The sequence below is a fragment of the Notolabrus celidotus genome, chromosome 6 (genome assembly GCF_009762535.1).
Source record: "Notolabrus celidotus isolate fNotCel1 chromosome 6, fNotCel1.pri, whole genome shotgun sequence".
NCBI classification, from domain to species: Eukaryota; Metazoa; Chordata; class Actinopteri; order Labriformes; family Labridae; genus Notolabrus; species Notolabrus celidotus.
The window spans coordinates 26,054,845-26,081,881 of record NC_048277.1 but is presented as its reverse complement, the minus strand read 5'-3'; the positions used below and the strand labels follow the sequence as shown (position 1 = coordinate 26,081,881).

The 27,037-nt window shown below is 39.9% G+C and overlaps 1 protein-coding gene across 2 annotated transcripts in view; it reads right to left on the bottom strand.

Moving 5' to 3' along the window:
* LOC117813888 (cGMP-inhibited 3',5'-cyclic phosphodiesterase A-like) overlaps nt 1-27,037 on the bottom strand; it is a 90,995-nt gene that overhangs the window by 8,757 nt on the left and 55,201 nt on the right. Inside the window, exons 3-12 of one of the 2 annotated variants that reach the window (XM_034684938.1) lie at nt 25,218-25,478; nt 21,234-21,391; nt 9,703-9,776; nt 7,229-7,377; nt 6,943-7,080; nt 6,605-6,716; nt 6,247-6,378; nt 5,494-5,693; nt 4,768-4,971; nt 1,756-1,917 (exon numbers count right to left, since the gene is read on the bottom strand). In XM_034684938.1, the coding sequence (XP_034540829.1) occupies nt 1,756-1,917; nt 4,768-4,971; nt 5,494-5,693; nt 6,247-6,378; nt 6,605-6,716; nt 6,943-7,080; nt 7,229-7,377; nt 9,703-9,776; nt 21,234-21,391; nt 25,218-25,478 (1,590 nt within the window). The remainder of the gene's footprint in view (nt 1-1,755; nt 1,918-4,767; nt 4,972-5,493; nt 5,694-6,246; nt 6,379-6,604; nt 6,717-6,942; nt 7,081-7,228; nt 7,378-9,702; nt 9,777-21,233; nt 21,392-25,217; nt 25,479-27,037) is intronic. The other variant, XM_034684939.1, reaches the window with a different exon arrangement.

Below are 27,037 nucleotides of genomic sequence, written 5' to 3'. Positions count from 1 at the left end.
TCTGTGAGATTAAGGTACAGATGTAGTAAAGCTCATGTAATCCCCCAAGCTGCAATGCAAGGACCGCATGAAGGGAGAACAAATAGGGGAGGCTTGTTTTTATTACATGTACTATAGTCTCTATAGGTTTGAATATACCATGGATTTGTCCAGAACATACAACATGATACCATGAGCTCTCCAGCTCCTCTGTTCTCAAGTGATTTTAAAGAAACAATGTGAGAAATCCAAGCACAGTGAGCTGAAGTATATCTCCTTTCAATGTGGGCGTCAAAAGTGTGGTCAGCAGGACATTTTTCATTGAGGAACTTAAATGTAATTAATCTGCAGGCTCAAAGGTTTGATTATTGAAATAATTGAATAATGGTTATTTTTAGTCTGTGGTTGTGGATGCAAGATTAAGATTACTCATAAAGGAGAGAAGCTGTAAGTGTACTTCTGTTTTATGGTTTTATGCTACTTTCTGTCTAAAATATCAAAACAGGAAATGTACCAGTGTGTTTTGAGTTTGCGCGATCATCGCTAATTGACACTATTATATATTTTAAATATCTCAAATAGGAGTAAACTGTGAGTTTCTTGTGGACAATATTATCAATTAATGTTGTTACTTTTATTTCATTGCATTATCTCATTAATTCAAAGATTCCTCACAAGCAGTTACACAAGAATGCGCTTCCACTGACTCTTTAAATATTCCAGTATCGTCTGCCTGTGTTTTGTCCATAACAAATACTATATATATATATATATGTGTGTATGTGTGTGTGTGTGTGTGTGTGTGTGAGTGTGTGTGTGTGTGCGTGTGCGCGCGTGAGATAAATATTTATCAGATCATGTTGTCTGCAATGCTTTAGTCAGGCCTTCATATTGCCTTTCATTTACATCCTTTGAAATTCTTCTTGTTCACTGAACCAAAAAGACTTGCAAATAAAATAGGTCAAAAGTCAGATCTTGATCATGTTAAATAATTTTTTGCCAAAGCTTCTATAACACCCAGGTTGAAGTTTGGGTCACTAGAGGGAGAGTTAATAATGATGTGCAGTATATCAATTTAACCCCCCTGTTATGTTCGTTTCTCTGGAACAGCAATAATGTTCCTGGGTCAATTTGACCCGGGGCATATTCAATTATCAAAAAGTGTCAGAACCCCCAAAAAATCCCAATACACATTTTTCTAAATGTAATTTTAAACTCCATTATTAACCATTTAAATCAAGATTTTGTCCATTGGTGTTCTTATTTCTCACAGATCATGGTTCAATGAGGATAACTCACTCATTTTTCATTAAAATTAATGTTAAAACTTTTTTTAATGTACATTGGAAAGCCCTAAATATAAATACAATAGTTTTACATGACATAGATTTTTGATTATTTTATTTTACAACTTAAATTTTTTATATTTTTGTGAAGTGATGTTGATAAATTAACACGACACCTCTTCTGTCACATGCTGCCCAGATTTTTATGCTGCATTTAGCTGGTTTGGAAGGCATATATTGCCTAAAATAGACTTTAGAAAGGGTCAATTTGACCCGCAAAATAACAGGAGGGTTAATAATGTGTAACATAAACTTAAAAAGATTAAATAAATTCTTCAACATTTATAAAACTGACTCAGTTAGCGTGTAGGACTGTGGTGTGTTACACAGTGCAGGTGTTCCTCCTTGCCTGCAGACATGACAGCACACTGATCTCCAGTTTAACAGATACAAATGGGGTCTAAGTTCCCATCAGACATGCTTCACACACCTGCTCATAGAACTCGTTCACAATGCCCTCTGTCCACTGCAGGTGCAGGTCCTTACACTTCAGAGGCCCATTGATGTCAGCCAGTTTAATGCACATCTGGCACACCAGCAGCCTGTCGTTCTCATTCGACCAATCAATACCCGTGGATGGGTCATCACCAACCTGGGGGATTAACAAACAGACATATTGATAGATGGCACATTCAAACGTGATGGCAGTAACAGCGTGGTAGATATGTAGATATTATGTTAATGTTATTCACTTGATCTGCTGTTCATAGATTGTAGATTCATGGTAATGCCCGAAATGTTTATTAATCAGGAAGAGGGAATACAACAGCACTTAACTGCTGCATGAGACACAAGACATATGATGCTAGTAGTAAGTCTATTTGTATTTTAGGGTCATTAACAGACTCTCTTCTCCATGAAATCTGCTACATTTCACACCACAGGGAGTGTAATATTTAAATAGGATGTGATTTGATTAAATGGTGGCTGCTTAGAGAACTAGTTATGTATTTTTCATTACTTGAAAAATGGCTTAGTTCTATGCTTCATCAAACACAAGAAGTTAAAGCTTGCATTAACCTCAACGCCATTTAAATGAATTTGCTATTTCTACTTACACTTAATCAGCTTCAGATCTAGTGAAGGAGGAATACTCACTCCCAGGGTCTTATCATTCTCACTTAATAACTCAGGAAGCTGAAGAGATCAAGTGCAAAACTAGATGGGCACTTCACAGAAATCTAATTTCCTTCCAGGAAGAGCAGAGCAGGGTTAGCTGCAGTCAGACACTCTGCTGTTACTTTTGCTGCCAAACTAATGAGAGCAATGCTGGCTGACAGGCCCTGACCATGGGGCCATGTAGCCCAACCACTGTACTAATAATCACAATGAAAAAAAACCTCAAAAAACAAGACCCTCCAATCCAAAGCCAACATCCTGTCTGTACTTAAATGAGTTTATGAAGAGCTGCAGGGTGCTTTGTGTTGTTTCACCTGACAGGAACATACTACAAGTGCTGCAGTGTTCTCAGCACACGGACCTGCTCCTAGAAAACCTCCAGACATTTCGCTTTCAACAAAAGCCTACAGAATCCATGTGACACTAAAAGCTGGTATGTTGGCATTGACCCAAAATCTCCTATTCTAAATTGCCTTGGGTTCCCATGCGACTAAATTAAAGCTCCTGCGAGGAACTTTACGTTTGCAACTGATTTGGCGCCCCTCCAGTGGACAGAGCAGCGCCTCTGACCTCTCTACTGATTTTGTTGTCTCCATGTGTAAGTTGTGTTTTCTGTTTAAGAGTCTGATTCTGCTTTCTTTGTACTGTTAATTATATCACTCACTGTGGATATGGAAAATCTGAGGTTGCTTCAGCAGGAAGCTCACTTGTGAGTTACTCGCTTCAGTATCTCACTTTACCTGACACCTTCCAGCGGCAGCAGTTACAGATAATAAACTAAGTTTAGATAATGATCAGGTTTTGTCACGCATGGTTTTGCTTGCCTTTAGAGGTCATATGGAGGTATAGGTATTTATTTAAGTCTGTTTTAAATCAAACTAAAAACTTCTCACAGGAGCTTTAAATAAATGCATATATACATTTATCACATAGGCTTTGCATTGATTTTCACCTCTACATCGGTATGTGGCACAACAATTTAAAATGTCTCTTTCTAGGTAATCCTACAAGAACTTGTTAGGTAAATCATTTATACGGAAACTTGATGACATGTTGTCAACTGACTGTTTGTACACAACGATGACGTACTAAGATTTGCTATTGCAATGGAAGTCTAGCAGAACAAAATATTTGTCAGGATACCCAAAGGGATAAACCACCAAACATCATGATTGCCAACTAAACAAACTGACTTTGACAAATGGTAAATGACTTTCACAGATCAGTATGATATCAGTGAGTGGATAGAAGACTGGCAAGTGGACAAATATTAACTGGCACAACGTTTTTGGTGGAGAAACCAAGTGTGTACACCAGGGAGAAACTAAAGACACAAGTCACTCAATGCTCATGCTCACATCTTCTGTCCCGTCAATAAGAAATCCTTCAAAGACTAGAAAACCAAACTACTATGTGTGAGACCCGGGTCTAATGAACAGGTCAGAGAACTACATCTCATTACCAAACTACACTGGCATATCAGGGTGAGAATCATTTTGTGTTTTTGGCTTGCTCGCTAGTGTAGTTGTTTGTATGATGATATAGTTGTAATTTATTGATAATCAAAGCTTAAAAACAACTGTTTTATTAACTATGCACAGTGGCAATTGGGTACGAATTTCAGGAGTTAATACTTTTTATTATCAGTCAAAACCTGATTGAACTGAGGTTGGAAACAATCAACACCTCACACACACCGCGGGTGTTTTGGTTCAAAGAGTGACCCTGTTAAGTTGCGACTTCCTGCAGGATATGTCTCTCAGATTTGCTTCTATTTTTTTATTCACGACATATCTAGTGAGTATATTTTGACATGATAATAAAAAAGAAACTAGGATGCATTACAAGGACTCTTTCCATGTTCCAACAGCTGTTGTAACCATGACAACCACTGACAGGCCTGCTGAGAGTCACAAGTTAACAGGGTCACTCTTTAAAGTGAAACACCGGCGGCTCTGAAACACTCGTTATTAATGTCCTTCGCACATATCAAAAGAACTAACAAGGTAGCATGGAGTTATTGGTCAGCAGTTTGTCTTTGAATTTTCTCACACTCTTTAAAGACTAATTCCTATCTGCTACAAGTTATTTGCATCTTCATACTTTGAACATCTAAGCTTGTGGATTCAATCAGAGCCAGACTATCCATTCTATGAGAACTTCAAGATACAGGTAAGCCTCCATAAACAATCTGGGAAGTTTTACACTCAATCTGGTCAAACTGACATTAACAAAGGAAATATTCACAATATCTATACTCTTGTATTCTAACATGTCATGTTTCTTTCCATGTGTAGTGACATTTTAAGTTCTTTAAAACTACCTTGGCATTAAACTCAGCCAGGAAGTCAAAGTGCTTCTTCAGATCAGTTGCGAGTATGGCCTCAATGACCAGGAATCGGAATCGCTTGAACTCTACGTGGTCCAGGTTGACAAGGAAGTTGTACTCCGGCTGCGACATGAAGAGGTTCCATGCTGAGGCGGCATGGTGGTTTTCCAGGACGGATCGATCGTTGTAGAGGACTGCCTGCAAACACACAGAAACTTTACAGGAACGAGTACATAACTGTGCACATGCATTGCAAAAAATAGATACAAAAAGTAAGACTGGGTGATGTGAATGACACAAAAGTTTTGAAGGAAAGCTACGAGAAAGCTATTAGATAAGCCACTACATGACTCTGATGTCTTAGAATACAAAAAGTATTGAAGCCAATATTCTACATTGCTTTTCTCTGATAGGTGAGCAAACTATGTGCTCCATCATAGTTTTTTTAATGGGTCGGGACAGAAAGTACAGTACGTCTACAAAACTGTATGAAAGCCTGTCCCGACAAGAAAGGAGGGATTACTTAAACTGGGACACAAACAGATGATTCCCTTCAGCTTAGTGAAGCAGTTTGGCAGAGACAAAAATCAGAGAAAATTCCTAATGAAATGGTCATCTTGTAGAATACAAAGAAGAGATGAGTCAGTAACTGTAAACCTCTTCAAACAATGGTCCTGATCAGATACTGTGCGGTAGCTATTGCTGTCATAGCCTCAGTACCTGCGGGGCGCTGGTGGCCACGAGGAAAGCGTTGGTCCGCCCGGGGTGGTCATAATCGTGCATGGCGGCGGCCACATAGAGGGCCATGAGCTCCAGGGCAGGTATGAGTCCTGACAGGCAGCCGTAACCGTCCTCTGACACAGTGTAGGTCTTTGAAACCAGGAAGCCCATGTGACTGTGAGTTATTCCACTGTCAGAGTCTGGCCGTAGGGGAGCAGACAGCGTGAGGACGGGTGGCAGAACTTACACAAACACATATAACTGTACTTTTATGAGCACATACTTAAACATAAACACACACCCTCAAAATAACACACACTTGAACACCCAAATACATTTATATGTGGATCAAAGGTAAGGCCCTATTTAAGCATACAGATGAGGATATAAAAATAGGAGTGAGAGGGAATTGTAATCTGCCTGCAATTTCATGCTGTTTTAGACTTCAAATAGTATTTGGTGTGTCAATGAAAGTGCCAAAAGCATGAGAGAGATAAGATGAAGTGTGAGTAGGATAAGAACACACTCTCCTGCAGGTTTGACGCTCTGACATTAATGAGATCACTCACTGTAAAGCTGCAGGCACACAGCAGAATCTTAAAGCCTGGCCTACTTATTGACAGGCTTTAAGGGAATAAATGACTTAAAAAGTTTGAAAAAGTTCAACATTTTGAAAAAGAAAACTGTTCAGAAACAATTTCAAACACACACCAGCACCCCCACCAGGACATGCACACATCTGCATGTATGTACCTGTGCCATCAGACACACCTGAGTCACTGGCAGAGCCGTGGTCGGTGATGAGGCTGGGCAGACCAGGCACAGCCTGCGTGGTGAGGTACCAGACTGCATGAAGGACATCTGTGGCGTGGACCCTGTTGTGATCTAGATCAGATGACAAAACAAGCCTGCTGAGTGTGTGTAATCTTCCCCACCAGGGGGCACTGTTGGGCTATTTATGTGTCCAATAACGACACAAAGGCTGCTATGACCAATGCTTGAAAATAGTGTGAGATCTCCCTCTAGGGGTTGGTTTTATCATTACAGCTGCAAACAAACATACTAGGTAAACAATATGAAAACTTAAAAGGTAAGAGATGTCCAAGCTTACATGGTATGTCTCTGTAACCGTTCTCAAGGGCGTGGAAGTAGTTCATGAATTCTTTGACAGGGATCTTGAAGGTCTCAAACAGGCCGGTGTCTTCAAAGAGCCTGTAGGAAACCTTAACACACAGAAATATGACTGTCAGAAAGTCTTTGAACACCACCAAGCTTGGATAAACCACTGCTTCACATGCAAGAAAGATACAAACATCTTAATCAGTAAATGCTAAGCTGGTTTTGCAGATTTTACTTTATCATGAATACACAGAAACTGAATGTGACTAGTTTTGTTGACACTCGGATTAACCCCTTACTTCAGCCACTGGTGCGGCCTAATGTGCTCACCTGACTGAGGATGCGTCCACATTTCCCATTGGTTTTCTCCATCAATGTAAAGATCGGGAAGTTCCAATTGTTTAGCTGACTCATCAAGGGCTCTAAGTCCTCCATTATTAACGGCTCTGGAGCCAGCATGGGTTTGTCCTGTGCAGGGGACGCATCATGAAGAGTGGTGAGACAAATAGATGTAATGTAAATAACGTATGGTCCAATTTAACAGTGTGATTGCACATCTGCTCTCCCTCTTTAACAGTGTTATATTGCATTAGCAGTGATTCTGTCCTTGCTTTACCTCCGGAGGTATTAGTGGGTGGAGGATGACATTCTGGGCAGGGTTTTTTCCCTCCTCTGTGTCCTCCTCTGTATGTGCTACATCACTGCTGTCACTGTGGTTGGCTTCGTGAGTGCTGTCATAGTCTGATGACACCACCACTTGGTCCTCTGCCAGGAGAAGAAAAACAAAGAGATGTCACCCTGCGGCTTATGAAGAAAAATCCTCTGTAATAATCTCCTTAAAATGATACATATTGTCACGTTTTGTGGGGGGGGGGGGGGGGGGGGGGGGGGGGTTAATTTATGTCTCAGTTATATCCACTTCTCCTAATCCCTTTCTGTTATAGCGGGTAATTTTCTGCTATACTTACCATGAAAGTTCTGAAGAAGGCGAGTGGATTGCTTTGTTGAAATTGGTACATCTTTTTGATTACCAACACTTAAAACCTGACACTGTGTCTGAAAGAATGAGTTTGTATGACAAAAAAAAAAAGCTTATCTGCAATTTTATGCTGGATTTTTAACTGATTGGTAGGTTAATACTGGGTCGTCAATTAGAAGAAAAAAAAAAAAACATGTTGAAAAAATTAGCACAGATTAATCACACTCTGAGGTCACACATCGCTAATTATATACAAGCATCCACAACAGCTTTGTAAACATGATATAAAGCTACTGCGGTTAATTAATTAGCTTTTAACTCTTATTATTCTACCATCTGAGAAAACAACATCATCTGTGGTTGATGAATAAATCTGATCTCAGTTTCTATCCCTCCTGTAGCTGTCAAGTCTTCACACACACTCTAGCAGGAAACACACAAATGCATACAGAGATGTGCCCGGGTAAACCGAACACTTGGAATCAGATCTTTTATTTTCCTTAACACTTCAGTTATCGCTGTTTCAAATGCTTGTAAAAAGGTTAATTCGGACTTGTGTTATTTTAGTCACTTTGATACAACATTCACAGCAATCCTCCTTCACATACACAGGGGCGTGTCCAGAACTTTTTGACCAGGGTGGCCAAACTGAGGCTCTCACATAGGCAGGGGTGGCCAGTGCATTTACAACATTGTCTTCACAACCTACTTTCCTTAAAGTATTAAACAGTTGACTTAAAAAAAAAACATGACAAAGTGGCATAAATCTTCTAAGCTTAATTATTTAGGGACTTACAAAACAGAAACCCCACCTCTGACAAGGCAAACAGCCAATCATAGCTTAGGATTTTGGGGTGGCCCATGGGTTGGCCAATTGGATTTCAAGGGCCACCCCTCTGCACACGCCACTGCACACACAGCTCAAAATATTTAAAAGAAATCTGCAACCATGTAAAAAACTGTACTAATGAAAACCGTCAACACTGCAGACACTTACAGGGGGAGACATAAACAATGGGGAGAATGTGTGTCTGTGTGTTCGGGGGATCAGAAGTGAGGCAAGATGACGGGTTAAGGATGGAAGTTAGTATTAACTATGTAGAACTAGGGCTAAGAAGTGATTCTACTTGTGATGCATCGTTTCATAACATTAGCTATATGCAATTAATTTTGATGAATTGATAACAAAGCTTGTAATTATTTCTATTGCTTCTTTTTTTATCACTTGGCAGCTTTAATATTGATCACATCTAGTCCTGCTCTTGTGAGTTTTTACACATTTTACACTAGCTAACTTGTTTAGTCCAAAAAAACCATTAGCAGAGATTGATTATGTCGACTTTGTGATTATTAATGTCTGAAACTGCTCCTGTGGGGTAAGTGTCAGACTTGGTGATTAACAGTGGGCTGTGGAAACTGCCTATTTTTTTATATTTTGAACAGCAAAGATTATTAATGAAACATTTTACTGTTTAAAGAAAGCAAGATGAGTTTTTTCACAGTCAGTAAATACAATAGGTTTATGACAGATTTTTGTTTATTATATTTAAAAAATATATATATATATTTTTATGAAGTGATGTTGATAAAGTCACACGACACCTTCTGTCACTTGCTGCCCAGATTTTTATGCTGCATTTAGCTGGTTTGAAAGGCATATATTGCCTTCAATAGACTTTTAAAAGGGTCAATTTGACCCATAACATAACAAAAGGGTCAAAGTATCTTAATTTTACATCACAACACCTGAGCCCATATGTGTTTAAGTAACCATATAGATTAGATTAGTGTTCTAGATGTAACCCACTGTGGAAATATCCTGGGTCAGTCCTGTTTGTTTGGACTTTTGTACAGCTTAATAGTTCAGAGTTCCATCTTATCTATTTCTTGGGTAATTTGTATCTAATGATATTATTTAGCTCATGTAAGCTCGTTATAATGGATAGTCTCAGAGAGAGAGAGAGGGAGAGAGAGAGAGAGAGAGAGAGAGAGAAAGAGAGAGAGAGAGAGAGAGAGAGAGAGAGAGTTATAGTAAGTATGACGACAAACACTCTTAACATTGCACTTGCAGATAGAGGAGATGTAAATAGACAGTGAGACTGAGCCCATACCTGGCCGTGGTATCCTGTCTCCCTTGTCTATAGAGCCCTCCCCATGGCTCAGTTTGATGTAGGGTCTCCCACAGCTGTAGACAAGAAGGTTTAACAGGTTAGACAGGGACCAAATAGAAGGAAATGTTTAATATAAGTCCACAGTGTGTGACATTCCCCTGTTTAATGCTGAGATATTTGCTCCTATAGTCATGTTGCATTTTGAACACTGCATTTATATGCCAGAATTTCAATGATTTGTACACAACATCAGTGTAAGAGACTGAGATTCTTTGATGTAAAAAAAAACAGCACATTACCAGGGTGTGTTTTATTTTTGGCTGAGACATTTACCTCCAAATGTGTGTTGAACAATCTACAAATCAAAGCAAAGACTGTCTTTTGTAGTTTTAAAGGATATGATGATATTGGAATTACTCTGGAGATCTCAGTAATGAGATTTCTGCTGGTTTCGTTGGCAGAACAAAATGTTAAAAACTAGTACAGACCCCAAAATCAACACAAAACTTAAAAAAATAAATAAAAGAGCATTGGGAGGCTAGTATACGGAATAGATGCAGGGAATTTGTTCGCAGGGCGCACATTGTGTGTAGCTGCGCCAAAGAATTGGGAATATTGCCATTCACTACATCTGTCTTTGATGTCAAACCAGTCGTCAGAAGTTGTCGAGAAAGAAAACTTAATGGGACTCCTACTGTGCTGTCCCCGCACAAACAGACGCTGCACAGATGCTGGAAGAAAAATACTTATTAATGAATTTAATGGATGCACACATTAACACAATGCAAGGAGAATAAACAGGAAAACAAATGTGAAACAGTTGCTTGAATGGCGCTGTTATAAATGACTCATTAGAGACTGACGGAGCCCAGCGTCTTTGAGATTTATGACAAATGAGCGTGAGACACAGAAACAGCTCACCGCTACAGCCATTAAAATATTCATAGTAATTGACTGGAGTATAAATCAAACAGCAAATATTATCTTTTCCAAAAAAAAAGAGCCTTCAGCTGGCCTGGCCTGGTTAGTTAGCTGTGTGACACCATGGGGAGCCTCCCGAGCTGCTCTCAACAGCTTTTCCGTGTTCCTCCTCTGAGGCCTCTGTCAGGCTGGAGGTGGTTCCAATTAAAATACCTCTCCCTAAATGTTGTAAAACCTGCCTTCTCAGGGCAGGAAATGCCTGCCTTCAGAGCATGGTGTCACAGGGAGCACAAAGGCCTGTAGTGTGTCTATCTCCTTCTGATAAATTGTTTCTTGAACACTTTTGAGCTGTACCCACCCTGGCCTAATGGTCCTGAGGCCCCAACAAAGGCAGTTCTGTTGTGTTTGCATGGCCAGGATGGAGCGCTGTGTGTAATGCCTAGCAGGTGTGGAATATAAAATAGTTTGATAGTTTGGCGGGTGAACAGTTAGTACATTATTGTCAGGGGGGTCTGGGCAGGCAGCAGTGTTTGGCTTAAAAGGTTTACTTTTAATGAAAGTTGAGGAACTGGCAGACACTCTTCTTATTCTGCTAATGCAGCAGAAAGGCCTCAGATACTGACATGGAGCAGCACAGAATGTAAATACTGAGGACTGACATTTTCTCTCGAGGAATCTGTCAGTCATGTATCAAGTGACTCTGCTTTTATCATAGAAAAAACCCTTAAGTGTAGCAGTAGTTGGCGCTGTAGTTACAGTAATTTAACTGTCCCATGAGATAGATCTTCAATATGAAGACAAAATACACATTCCCCTGTGTTTTTGTTTCAACCCTGTCTCCTTTCCTACAAAAATGTCTCCTCAGTGAAGGAAACATCCAAAGTAAAAGCAACAAAAACATCAGCTGAATAAAGGTCATGTTTTTTTGCTAAAATAATATTAAAAGTTAATGAGTCCTTTATAGCACTTCAAGTCTGTGTGTCCAAACCTGAACATTTTCTGACCTTGTCCAATAACAGTGAGTAACTTAACAAGGTCATTGAAACATCATTGTTGATGTAGTTGCTACATGGGTTCCTTAGTTCTATATGAGCAGGCTCTGCAGGGAAAATAAGAAAAATGCTGCCAATCAATATAAGTAGATACTTTCAAGGCTGCAATTAACTTTTTTTTCAATATAAATGTAACTAGCCATTATTTCATCCCCGATAATTCAATAAATGTTGGGTAATAACAATTTCTAAAGTGCATGTTTTAAGCAACAATTAGAAATGTGTGCTTTCAGTTGATGATTAAATGCTGTCACCATTGCATGTCAGCAACATTATCATTCAGATGAGGAATTATCAATATTTCTTTCATTGTAGGCCTGCAATGCTGGTCAAGTGTTGGGTATAAGCTGTACCGAAGCCACCCCCCACTAACTGCTGGGATGTGGCTGCAGTTAAGAGCTACTTCCATGATGGTATGATGCTCTACTACCTGGATGTAAACAACACAGACAACAGAGGGCAACTTGTAGCGTGGCACGGTTTGGCAGTATTTTAAACAGAATTAGCAGATTCACTGTTATCAAAGTTAACGTCTTTGTTCACAGACTAACAGCTCACATGCTTTTGATGAACTCTGTTCACCTATTTGTTGTGTGGTTAAACCAAGCGGCAACCTCCGGTCTCAAACGATGAAGCCCATGTGGAAGTGTTATAAACTGCAATAAATCGAGGATCCGCTTGAGGCTGGCTGCAGAAACACCGGAAACCAAATAGACCCCAATTCAAAAAAGACGATCTTTGGAGCATTAATAAACATGTTTACAGTCTGGTTCAAAAAATGGCTTGGCTCTACGTAGCTAATCTCTCTATCAGCACACACTGTACGGGGTGATTTTTTTCTAACATGATGGTTCAGAAGATATTAAGATTACAAGTTTTTGCCCAAAGAAGGACATGACTGACTTGACTCCCGGTCGGGAACACATAGCTGTTGGCTAGGAGGCTCAAACTCCGCCCCTTTACGTCACACTTTGCCTGGTTGAGTTCCGTATTTCCAATATGGCTGCCGCCATCGATTGGCTTCAAAACAGTGCTCAGGAACAGATGGGTGACGTCACAGATACTACGTCCACTATTTATACAGTCTATGGGTTAAACTGGTGTACAACCACTCCACTGGAGCGATGCATGCGTAATCAGCACAAGCATGTGGAGGGCTGGTGGTGCTAGCTCTGCTAATGTTAGCAGCAGTCGCATTGGAATATCCCTAGCTGAAATTCTCACTTTTATTTTCTAAGAGGACAAAGACTCTGCAAATATTCACACTTTGGCTACATTGACATGCGGTAAATGTAAGGTATTCGTTGTTTAGATCAGGGGTTCCCAAACTGTTCAGCCTGCGATCCCGAAAATATAAGTGCCAAAGACTTGCGACCCCCACTGTCCCTCGAAGTGATTACAAGTTGCTTCATACTGCAGAAAATTAGCCTACCTACGTGCACATGTGGCTTCTGAAGATGCTTTTGTTAATCAAGCTTACAGCCCCAACCCCAAACCCTAATCTTAGGAGTCATCTGGCAACGACAAAGAAAACTAATGAAATGATTTGTTTGCAAGGTCTTACCTCGAATGTAACTACTATTTCTGTCCCTATTTTTTTCAGTAATAGGTCAAATATGCAATTTTTGGATTACTTTACAAAAAAATTATAATTCTGGAAGACATCTCGCGACCCCCCACTAGTGTCTGGCGACCCTCCAGGGGGTCCCGACACACACTTGGAAATCCTGGTTTAGATGATTCAGGATAATCAAAATACTTCATATATGCGATAACTGATATTTAGCTTATAGTACAGCTCTTGTCAGTTCCGTGTAAACCCTTTGGGTCTGTGCAGATCATTTGTTGTAAAATATTGTATCTTCAATAAGATGATATGGAGCATTATTTTGATAGTGATGAATTAAAAAACAACATCTAAAAGCTGTTGTAAAAAATAGGAGCGTTTAAATTAAATTGAAACCGAGTTTTATTTACTTCATTATAGGGTTTTTCATTTGATAGTCAAAGGTCACTTTTTCTCTTTTTACAAATCTAAATACACCTAGAGTGAATTGTTGATCTCTTTGGTAGAAAATGACTTGGGCTCTCATACATATGCACCTTGGCATTCTCTCGAACAAACCTTCATCAAGTTAATGATCCTGCAAACGAAAAACTGTATAAATTGCAGCATTGTCTGCTTTTTCTGAAAACAGCCCTCCTGCCTCTCCTCCGCCCGTGTTTCTTATCTTAATGTATCAAGTCATGCAATAAGCCCTGACTGCTCTCTCCGCTGTAGTTTACTCCCAGATTTTATACTCAGCCACTCACAGCAGGTTGACAGATTACCTTTGGTCCTGGGCCTAAACGGACAGTGTCCAAGCCACGATAAACACAGCAGCCATTATTTCTGCTTCCAGTAATCTACCTACTCTGCAGCCAGATGACGTGAAGAAGATAACAGCACAGTGGCCGGGGCTGAGGAAAATGGAAGGTATTCAGTCGCCCTCTTTTCACTGGGTCTGTCTGATAAAAAAAGCAGATATTGCAGCTTTGATGTTGGTGTTATTTCTTCTTAACGCTGTACGTCACTGAGAGCTGACATGATGGAAAAAGGAGGGAGGAAAAAAAGGAGCCTAATGTCCTAATTAAGATTGTACAGATTTGATGATGGAGCAGGGAGAAGGCAATTGAAGCCATGTGTTCATTTCTCCCGTGCTCCCCTCCATGTGTTCTCTCTTTCTCTCCTTATCTCTAACCATTTCTGCAGCTCACTTTTCTGAGAGGACTCATTTCATATTTGGGATTGTTATTGATTTTTTGCCCAATCAAGAAGAAATAAAGTTCCTTTTTTTGTTATAAACGCTTAAGACTGAAAGTTACCTAAACTAGGAAAACAAAACCTGCTTCTACTCCTCTCAACTCATGTTTGTCGTGTTGAAGCCCACTTGAGAGAGGATGTGTTGGCAAGCTGCCGATTGCAAAGAGACCATCACAGGTTTAATCCCAACAACAGCAAGTATTTGTCAGTAGACATGGGCTCTGTTTACGTGTCTTTTAGCTCAGAACTGTAGCCTTAACAGCTCTCTTTTTCATTTCAGGCATCTGGCTTTCATCCCGAGGAACACATTTTAAATAAAGTGTTACTCAGAAGAGAGCCCTCTCAGCGGCACTAAACTAAACCAAGAGACTATCTGTTCCCTCCTATTGTGCCGGTACAAGCCTGCCAGGAGAAGCAGCTGTGACTCTGTGCCTAAGCGTGCGTGTGTGTGTGTGTGTGTGTGTGTGTGTGTGTGTGTGTGTGTGTGTTTGTGTGTGTGTGTGTGTGTGTGTGTGTGTGTGTGTGTGTGTGTGTGTGTGTGTGTGTGTGTGTGTGTGTTTAATTGTGAGGTTTTGGTGACTGGGGAGAGACCCAGGTGTTTGTTTATACTCACACCACCATAAGTGGCGATGGCTGGGGCCCACTGCTGGGCTGCACTGAGCTTTAAGGGAGCAGGCGACAGGGCTTTGTGTACAGGATCTGCACAGTGTGCTTACATTTACAGGGCTTGTTCAAGTATCACACTGTCATCGTGCAAACAGAGCCAAACAAGCCACTGACAGACGCAGCCCACACACTTCTTTGGAGGGCTTGAGACACAAAACAAAACAGAGTGCAGAGCAGAGCAGTAAACAAAATCATTTAGTACTGAAGGTCAGATAAACTCCAGTCAGTACTTGTAGACTTTTGTATTCGTTTTCTAGTTTATTGCATCAATTTTACAAAATGAATTAAGTGTAAGGGGGAATCTATTACAGGTCTTGAAAAGAGACTTTTTCTTAAAAGTCAATAAAAACAGAAGATAATGAGTGACAAACTTGCACGATGTGCACTTGTCATTCGTTTCATGAGAGTCTACAATGTGGAGGAGGAAGACAGCAATCTTTGTTTGTTGTTATGATCTCAGGAAGGCCAGGATCACAATAGAGTAGAAGTGGGACAAAATATCAATACTGCATTATTTTGTCACCCTGACTTGAGGGATACAAGTATTAACAGCCTACTGCGGCACCAAAAATGTAGATATTTTGATTGTAAAATACGGCTCTCTAAACATATCCTTGCCAATTTGACTCACTGGATCATAAGATACGCACTCATACTCGTCCCCGCCATGAGAAGAAATCAATTTCATTCATTTCTTGGATAAATTAGTTGAAGAAGAAGTTGAAAGAAAAATAGAAGAGGAAGACAGCAGGATAATCAAGAAGAAGGTAAGAGATGGTCTAGTCACTTACCAAACCATAAAAGAAAGAAAGAAAGAAAGAAAAAATGAAAGAATAGAAAGAAAGAAAGAAAGAAAGAAAGAAAGAAAGACAAAGACAAAAAGAGAGAAAGAAAAAGAGAAAAAAGAAAGACAAAAAGAATGAAAGAAAGAAAGAAAGACAAAGAGATAGAAAGACAAAGAAAGAGATAGAAAGAAAGAGAGAGAAAGAAAGACAAAAAAGAGAAAGACAGAAAAAAGAAAGACAGAAAGAAAGAATAGAAAGAAAGAGAGAGAGAAATAAAAGAGAGAAAGAAAGAAAATGAGAAAGAAAGAAAGAAGGAAAGAAAGAAAGAGAGAGAAAGAAAGAAAGACAAAAAGAGAGACAAAAAGAATGAAAGACAGAAAGAAAGACAGAAAGAAAGAAAGAAGGAAAGAAAGAAAGAAAGAAAAACTACTCCAGCTCCTTGTGCTGATACAAGAGGAAAGGTGGAGGATGAACGTCTGTAGAGAGTTTCTCTCACCTTTGATGGGTGGAGTTCTTAGGTACAGGGTCCCACATGATAATAATGACTGCCGATTTCATTGACAGCAAGTGGGAGTGTGCACACTAGCGTGATGTAGAGACTTGCAGCGCTGCTCATATTGCAGTAGTTTTATCGAAGAAAACTGGGAGAGAGATCGGGGAATGACATGTAGCAAAGGGCAACATGTTGGAATCAAACCTGGGCTGCCCACTTTGATGGACTGTAGCCGCAAACTGTAGCCGCAGTACATTAACCACTAGACCAGAAAGAAGCCCTGCACTTTGCCTTTTAAGGGGTATTTTGTATTCTTCGGTTAATCAGATATCATGATGTATTATTATATGAATGTCTTGAAATATATAGATGATCACAGAATCAGTGTCTGTCACACTTCATCATCTCATCCTGTACTGACTCTCTCACTGCTGGTGACATTATAATGCATATTACATTGTATTATATAATTATCTCTGCCATATTATATTAAGTTATATTACATTATTATTGTTTACTACAACTCACGGTCATATTACATACCCATATTTATTTTATTTATTGCTTAATCCGTCATTACCAACCATAATCACACCATGTCAACCTGTCACTACTGAATCATTTTTAATACTGCCTGTAATTACTGTTATTTAATCTAAATTCCATTTGTAACATTGTATATATCTAAATTGTATTCTATCTTTATTTATCTACTTTTATTTTTACTTATTTTATTTTACTTACTGAAACTTCTTCTTGATTGTACTTATCTCTGGTTTGTTCTAACAACTGAATTTACCCCCGGGGATCAATAAAGTAATATCTTATCTTATCAATGTATGGTGGTACACTTGTTATTGTAGGCCACATATTGTATTGTTAAGTATCGTATGTAATCATATTGTAACTTGAGTCACTCGGAAATTCCTACCCTTACAGTATTGAGATGTAACATTTTTTTCTTTTTTCATCCTGTGCCATTTTTGTTCAATATAGTATTCAAAATTTGTTGAGTGTGTCAAAAATGGTATGCAATGTTGAATCAGGAAAGAAATACAAACCATAGCATACAATCTCAAAATATAGTGCATTCACAATGTTGTCCACAGACACATAATGTGTTTTGTTTATGTCTTAAATGTGCATCCCAAAGTTTTATGTTTTTGCATATTTCATAATTATTTTGATCATTCTGGAAAATAATTTGATAAAAACAAACACAATGTTTTCTCTGAATTTGCCCTGGCAGTGTGTAGGTGTCTGAGGTTCTCTGTAAGTCAAAACTTATCACAAAATATACCATTAGTATTAAGCTTTACTGGTATAAAGGTCACATGTCAAGGAGAGCTCTATCTATGTCTTCATCTCAAATATTATTTCCTTGGAAAAAAAATCCAAAATCTGAGTGCAGTTGAATTACTAGATCTGAACTCTCAGGATCTGTAGGTTATTAAAGGTCAGAGCAGAATAATGTTAACACACACTAATGCTATTAAATTAGCAAGGAAAACAAAAACACTGGCAAACCAGCTCAAAGGACATAAACAAGCACATTGAATTCCAAGCCAACCACATGATAATAACACTCATACAGAAGCAAAAATGTTTATGTTGAATATTCCATCACTGGTTTAACCAGATACAACACATGTACATGGAAACTTGAACAAAGTAGTTAATCAAACTGTTGAACATGACACATGTGATTTCTAAACATCTCATTCCAAAACCATGAGCATTACTCTGCTACTGCATGAGCCACTGGTCTTCTGGGAAAGCTTTCCACAAGACTTTGGAACCCAACTTTATTCAGCCGCAAGAGGAGAAGTGAGGTTGGGGGCTGAGTTGGGAGGAACGTATGTAACTAACGTCATCCAGGAGTGTTAATATGGTTCAAGTCAAGGCTTTGTGAAGGGGAATGTAAAACTCCCATCTACAATATTAAGATATTAACCTTGTTTGTACATGGGAGGCACTGTGGAAAATATATATGAAAAAGCATGCTGCAAAGTTGGAAAGGACTATTGTCATAAGTATCACTACATGCTGTAATAATTAGGGGTTTTGGTAATTGCAACAAAGAAGCCAAACCATGAAAACAGACCAGATGCTAGAGTGAGGGAGCAGACATGTTCACATACTTTTGAATTTATAGTGTCTGTATGATAGCAGTATTGTGAATGATTAGGTTACCTATGTTTCACATGATCTGTCCTGATGGATGCAGCAGCACGCCTTTAACTTATCCTCTTAAAGAAACATAAAGAAGCCATTCCTTCTGTACGTGCAATAAGGTTAAAAGCTGGGTGTGAGTGTGTAATAAGCTGCAAGCATTGTCTGGATGGTTTGTTAGCTTGCTACTTGAGCTCTAACAACCACCTCCGTAGAGGAGCCACATGTTTTTACAGAAATGGTTCAGTTTTATAGTTCAGCCATAATCAACTAATAGCATCATAAAACAAATCTCCTTACAAAAAAATATACTAAACAGTACACTTGAAGAAAGGCTGGCTGCCTCTGTGGAAACAACATGGATGAATTAACTTGAGACGGATTAAATCTCAAGAAGGTACACCAACTAAACCCTGTACAACAAGGCAGTCACATAACAAAATGCTATCGCTTCTAGTTTCCGAACTAAAAAATAAATATTGCAAATTATCAGGAAGTACCAATTTTATCCCAAGCTCCAAAATTAGTCAGTGAATTAATCTGAGGTGAGAAATAGGCCATGCAGTTACAGAGTCATGCCTCATTTTACAGCCACAATACCCAGTTTTAACTACCGTTAGGACTTTTCAGGTGCGTTTTAATACATGAGTTATGTTTTGTCTGAAATGCTCAACAACCAAAGTGTGTGTGTGTGTGTGTGTGTGTGTGTGTGTGTGTGTGTGTGTGTGTGTGTGTGTGTGTGTGTGTGTGTGTGTGTGTGTGTGTGTGTGTGTGTGTGTGTGTGTGTGTGTGTGTGTGTGTGGATACAAAACTCAAGCAGCAGAAGTAAAGCTTGTAGCGGAAACTAATCCCATGAGATGTTCTGTCGTTATGAGGCTCAAACTGAAAGTCTTTAAAGCAAAATTGGGAGTGAGGGATGTCTTTACACAAGCTCCAAATACAGACAGCAAGAAACAAAAGACATGTTTTTTGTTTTTTTGTGTCAGCACACACACACTTTCACCTACTGCATCTGAAAAAAGTACCAAAAGCAGCTGTCAGTTGAAACTGTATTGTTTAAATCATGCAGGCTGTTTTCTGTGTCTGAATCACACATGAAATATGGCTTTTTGAAGTTCCACTGCTCATTAATATTTAAGCTCCAGTTTTAGTTTAGAGATCAGATAAATCTTCCTTTGCAACATTTGAATATACACACACACATATATATATATATATATATATATATAAAAAACACAAATCTTACACTATACTAACAGTCCATCTAGTTCGGCACATCACAGACATCTGTGATGGCGCTCTGCAGCAGACAGACTCCCAGAAGTGTCAGATTTTTTTTTGCAAACAAATTCTGGCAGCTATCTGAAGACCTTCGTGCCTATGACACAAACCCAACAAGGGAGAAACTGAAGAAGGTAGATGAAACATGAAGAGACTATTTCTTGTTGAGGCGTATTTAATATTTTAAAGACAGGGAGATGTCTGGTGCTGCTTGTGCACCCACATCATCAAAAAAGAAAAAAAGAGAAAACTCTATGCACGAAAAGTTGTTTTTGAGTGCACGCAAACATGCGCAGCTGAAACACTTCAAGCTGAATCTCCATTTTCTGCCACTTTAAAATTCATATAAACATTATTTCCCCGAGTTGTTCTCAGATAATAAAAACATAACGTCACAGTAATCACAGAGTAATTGTATGGAATGCAATCTCTGCACTGATCACAGTTAATTATGTTGAAATATTTCACTTAGTGATAATGACTACTGTAATAAATTGAGCCCCCTTGTTTACTCTGGATTTAATTCATCAGTGTGATTTAGTAGAAAAACAAAAACAGCTGAAAAGGGCACTGTATTTTCATTGTGTTTTCAACTATACACATGACATGCCTGCCGCATCGTTGCATCCGTATTAGTCCTGTCTGAACACACTGAAATCATCACGATAGATTTTCTTAGCAGCTGTTACGAAACAAAGTGCATCCAGCCATAAAACCTCGCCACACAAAAACGTACTCTCGCGCACACACAAATCCATAGCATCAGAGTCCACACATAACCTGCACACTTCTAAATCTAACAACACCTTCCCTAAAAAAAGCCTTAAACCAAATCCCATAAGGTCCATTTTATAACATGCAAACAGATCTGAACCATGCCGACTCCATGTTGCGTGAGTTTCATGCTATCTTGTGCCCTAATGTGCAGAAAGATGATGTGAGCCTTAGTTATTCAGGTTAATGCGTTCGCCTGTGGGGCTTTTGTCCCATTCTGGCTCCCCCCCGCGCACACATCTCTCTCCCGAAATGCTGTGTCTCTACTGTTCACTCAAGCTGAAATCTTCGGTAAAACTGCAGCCTCACTGCTGGGAATAAACCTCTTCAAAATGATGCGTCATACAGTGGTAGCCTATGTAGGAGTCCTCCTTAAGGAATTTGTACCACAGTCGTATATCGCACAATTTGTGATTCTGGTGTTGTTCCTCCAAAATAGCAAACTTTTTTCCATATTTTTACGTTTGGGGATGGAAAAAGGAACAAATAAGAGGGAAATAAAAATAAGAAGGAGAAATGAGGATGAATGTGCATCTTCTATATCTTCAACTGGAGCATAACACATCAGACTCTAAGACAAGTACCTGCAGGTGAGTGTTTCATGGTATGGTTTGATGCTAGCGCTGCGGTCTCTTCGGACCGGTCCAGGCTCGATGGTTGGCAGGCCGGTGGCAGAGGTGGTGGTGGTCCACGTGGAAGAGATCCTCCGCAGAAGACCAGGGTGGAGGCTTCGCCTTATACGCTGCACAGACACACACACAAAGAAAGAATTAGCTAACACTAGAGGAAAGTCATCTTCATCCATTTCTTAAATAAATGTGCAAAATCTTCATCTTACAGCAGGAAGAAAAATAAAATATGGCTGCTCATTGTGTTCCAGAACAAAAGCCCTAAAAGTCCTCCCACCTGCAAGATATAATTGATGCTTGTTCACTCTGTCTGCAGTCAGATGGATCATCTGAATGAGACAGTTGTGTTTTCTAAATCTGCCACGGATGAATCAAATGAAGCAGGAGGTATAACCTGGTTAATATGTCATGGTTGCAGACACTTGATTTTTTTTCCCTCTTCTGAATCCTCAGAAAGCACTGTGGTCATCACTGACTGCGGCATACTGGCAGGCAGTTGTGCCAAAGATGCCCCTCAGGCCACTTTATTGGACTGAATGTAAGTATTGCACTGCATAGATACATTTCATCATAGAGCCACAGTCTCTCTGCTTCTCTTTCTCTCTGTAATTCTCTTTTGCCTGGCTCTTTCAGTCTCTTTCTGTATCGGTCTTTTCTTTGCTCTTTCTGTGGGATTCCCAGAGCTCTGTGCCCTTGTGATGCCTCCATCTGTTCAGCGCCATGCAGCAGCTTGGCACAGCCGCACTCAACATGGCAGGCTCTCTCGCTCTCCCTCTCTCTTAGTCTTCTGCAGGGTGACCTAGTAAAGTCGCCTCAGAATCCTGAATGAGCCTATTCACAGCAAAGAGTCATACACTGAGTGCAGGCACATACACTCATAAATGCTGTTTGTTTGGGGGCTCTCAAGTGGACATTTCACCAGCATACACTTTCTATATAGGCTTCATCATCAGCTAAATAATAGAGGCAGCTCTGGCTTTATTCAGTACAATTTTAACCAGTTTGTGAATGCAAATGTAAACATACAAAGACACCACACACAATTGACAGCCTGACACAAACAGTGCATACTAAATGAACACAAATATGCAATTACTGACACATTTATACATATGTAATTACATTAACTATATGCAGTTTGAAAGAATGAGGGTCTACGCTCCCAAAATAACAAGAAACCAAGAATAGAACATTTAACTATTCCTGTGTTATTTACAGTGTTTACTAAATATAAATAATTTATTTAATAAAATAAAATAACACGATAAAATCAATAAAAACAACAAGCAAAGTAACACCAAGTTAAAAATGAAGCAGTGGAAATTAGACAGAGAAAGCAGACTGAAACAGATGGATTTTGAGTTTTGATTTGAAGAGGGGTAGAGAGTCAATATTTCTGATGTCTGGTGGGAGTGAGTTCCAGAGTTGGCGAGCAGAGCGACTGAAAGCTCTGCTCCCCATGGTGCTGAGACGGGCAGGGGACACAGAGAGGTGGAGGGAGGAGGAAGACCTGAGGGAGCGAGAGGGGGTGACAATGTGGAGGAGATCGGACAGATACAGGGGGGCGAGGTTGTGGATGGCCTTGAATGTGTACAGGAGGATTTTGAAGGAGATTCTGACTTTGACCGGGAGCCAGTGAAGCTGCTGGAGGACAGGGGTGATGTGGTGAAAGGAGGGGGTTCTAGTGATGATGCGGGCTGCAGAATTCTGAATCAGTTGAAGCTTATGGAGGGATTTGTGAGGGACACCGAAGAGGAGTGAATTACAGCAGTCAAAGTATCCCTATCACTTTGAGACTTATACTACCAGAGCAGTAACATCCATGATGTTGATGTGGTTTTTGAATGGACATACCTGTAACTAGGGATGTGCAGATTAAGTCAACTAAACGATTAAACAGTGTCCCTTTGCTACTCTGCACCAGAATTAGAAGCCGGTTAAACAAATTATTATTAATATTCTTATTATCCTAGGTCTGGTATGCTGTTCATATGATGTGTCATATCTGTAGCGCAGCATAACACTCCTGGAAAGAGCTACTGGCAGAATGCTATAATGCTCTACTGAGATGTAAACAAACTCAAATGATAGGTGGCAACTCGTTGTGCGATTTGTTTCGGCGGTATTTTGATTATTATGATTTAGAAAGTGGAGACAAAGTTGTATGTAGGCTGCGTCTTGTATAAACTGGCATACATCGACCTGACCAGGGCGATGTGTAACCAGCGTGGGCATGTGGACGTTAGCATGCAAAAAGGACTGAAGGCTGGTGATGCTAGCTCTGCTATTGTTAGCCACACCCTGCAAACCATTTGACGTTGTTTGCCCACAGACTTCGCATCCCATTGACATACTGTATATAGAGTTTAGACGCCGCATTGGCTGCTGGGGCGCAAGAAATACGGCCGCCATCTCGTTCCGGTCATCCTACCCATGATCCTAACTGTAAACGTAAACTGAAGCAGCAGAGACTTCAAGATGCCAGAGCACTGTGCAGCAAAATATCTATCATACATCACATATATCACATATCAGAATATTCTATTACTGTTAAGCCCACTATGAATATTAAAATACGTCGAACCATGTGTCCTGTATCATACCTACATGTACGACGTTTGCAGAAAAAAAAAACTGCATGAAAATCAGTTTAGTATTCAGCGAGTTATGATTGTTTAAATGCGCTGACACTTAATTGCACCTGCCAAACAGATTACAGTGAGTGGAGCGGGTGACCGGACCAAGATGGCGGCCCCACGGCTCGTCAGCGCCAATAGGTAGTAGTGGTCGATGTGGTGTCTACTCTTTATATGTGTATGCAGGATCCTGTATTTAGCCATGTTAAATAAATTGTGCTTAATATTGAATGCTTTCTTATGCTTAGATTTGTCAGTGAGTTGGAATTCAAATTTCAGTTTAAGTGACTAAGAAATGAGTCACTTTGAAACTGCAACCGTTTGGACTGAAAACATTATAACTTCAAAGATGATTAAAGCCACTCTATTCTTTGTCATTTATACTTTCTGAAGCAGAAACACGTTTTTTTCTGATGCACTGGCCTTTTGAAGCACAGAGAACATACCCGGTGTTGGATAGAAAACAAGTTATTTTAAAGTGGTTGAAAGGCATCAGTATGCACCAGGATGAACTTCAAACTCTTTAGCCAGGAGGAAGAAAAGCAAGCACAGGACTTTCCACTCCTGCCTCTATTCTCCTCTCGGGCAGCTAGAGCCGGGCACTTTGTCCCTTAGGAGTGGAGTCTTAATGAGTGCAGCCTCACTGGCCACTCCACAGGCTCAGTTTGTCTTAGCTACTTTTACAAAGTTCAGACGCTGAATAAATACACCTGTCAGCCAAGTGACTGGCTTGATGGCATGGCAGCGATTGAGCACACGAGTTTCCTGGGATCGGTATCCTCCTCAGAGAAATAACTTGATCCATAACCACAGCAGGGGTCCAGCTTGTTTGACACACACTCGTCCATCTTTGTTAACTTTTGAGCATTCACCTTCATATTGCCTCTCCTCTTGACACACACACAGGTATACACACACAGTATATATATATATATATATATATATATATATATATATATGTATATGCTGTCTGGCTCTGCACATCTGTCATGTTGACACAGCTGTGGCTGGGAAAGAGAGAACAGAACTCTGAGCAGTAGACGCTCTCTATTTTTCAACGTATGAAAATTCACTCCTCCATTTGATGCTAAAAGCTTGTGGAGCAGGAAACACTCATTAGCTGAAACATGGGCTGAAATATTAACATGTATGTGGAGCACTGCATGGGGTATAAATAATTTGGCCTGAACAAGTTGGACTGCACTTCCATCCAAGGATACTTCTAGAAGAACTACTTAAGATTTGTAACTTTGACCCCTGATATTACAAAATATCATCACTTGATCTTGTTTTGTTTCCTTACCTTGTGGATGGATGTCTTCTCTCCTTTCTCAGGTCCCTCCTCTGAGTCGGAGAAGGTATAAGCATCACTGGGGTTGAGCAGGGGAGCAGGGCGTGGCCGGTGCAGGGGCTGGAAGGTGAGCTGTGTGGTGAGCAGTTTGCTGACAGCCCGCAGGGAGGTGCAAGTGTTGGGGGGCAGAGCTGGGTCAGCCAGCAGGTCTGTGATCAGTCCATGGGCCTCTCCCATCACTGCTATGTCCACCATGACAGAGGTGCCTGACGACTGTGAGGACAGAGAAACAAGACTTGAGCATCATGGGAGTTGTGTGAATTGGAAATTATCACCTGACTAAAGTTTCCCATAGACTGTATAAAACATGGTCGTAGTCTCTGTGACATCACCCATTTGTTTCTGAAGCTGAGTTTTGAAGCCTATCGTCAGCAGTTGCTGTTGGAAACGCTGACTCAACATAACTTTTAGTCGACCTAGCATTATGCAAGAGGAAGAGTCGAGGCGGGCCTTAAGCCTCCTTGCTAACAGCTACAGTTTGCCTTCTTCTCAGTCAAATCAGCATTGCCCTTAATTATGCAAAACATGTAAGTTTAACATCTTCAATAATAACAAGTAACACAAAAATTAACTTCCTGTACAGTGTATGCCGATAAAGAAATGAACTATTCAAACAAAAACCACCGCCTGGTTTTTAACTTGTTTATGTTGCTGTAAAGATCTGTTTTTTTGAATGGGTGTGTATGTGGCTTCTGGTGCTTCTGAAGCCAGCCACAAGCGGACGCACAAAGAACTGCTGTTTTAACACTTTTACATTGGCTTCATATTTTAAGACTGGAGGTTGCGGCTTGGAAGCAAAGTTGCCATTGCAGCAAAATATCACTCACAGTTCATCCCTTCTCCAAAGCACATGCTAATCTATCATTCATTGATAATTGATCTATTTGGATCTGTTATATCTGTCTATATTATCATAATGAACATTATGCTGTATTAAAAAGGACTTGGCATGAGTAGATGATCTCATGAACTCAGTTAGAACATCTTTAGCTAGGTAATAAATCAACCTGGGAACATTTTCTCATAGACTCCAGTATATTTTGACTACCTTTGTCACCCAGTGTGCCCCTGGCCCCCTGCCACTGGGAAGAGTGCTGATTTAACACATTTCTAAAGTGGCCCTACTTTACATACGACTAAGGCCTACTTCCACTTTTTAGAAACAGTCCATGATGTCTGTGCTTTCCTCTGTTTCTTTTTTGTGAGTGGGGCTGAACAGATTCATGTTGATTCACATGTTTTAATGTACTGATACTTCCAGTTTCTAATTTCTCTGTTTGGCTTTTGTTTACAAAGATAATTATTCTACCTTTAACATTGAAGAGCATTTGAAGTGACTTAAATCTTGGGAAGTCATGTTTTTTTGGCCTAATGTTGAGGGTTTTTTTTTTTTGTGATCAAATTTTTACTTTATTTATATTTGTATGCAGGTTGTTAGAAGCAAATTATTGATCAGCGCAAGCAGAAACTTCATGCTTGTGCAATAAGTTGACCTCACACAAATAAGGGGAGAAGAGCAAAAACAAACCATAGTCAATATAATAATACAATATTAATAAATGACAATTAAGCCTAAAAACCTCATCCCACCCCATTCCAGGCCACCATGTATCAACATAATCAATGTAGAAGGGTTTTGAGTTTCGTATAAATCATTTGCCAAGTCTCTATATTTGCCTCTTTCTCCCCGTGAACTCTGGCTGTTGAGAGTTCGAGGTACACGATATCTAAGTATGTTAGAACCCATACTTGAAAGGAAGTATGTGGGGGTT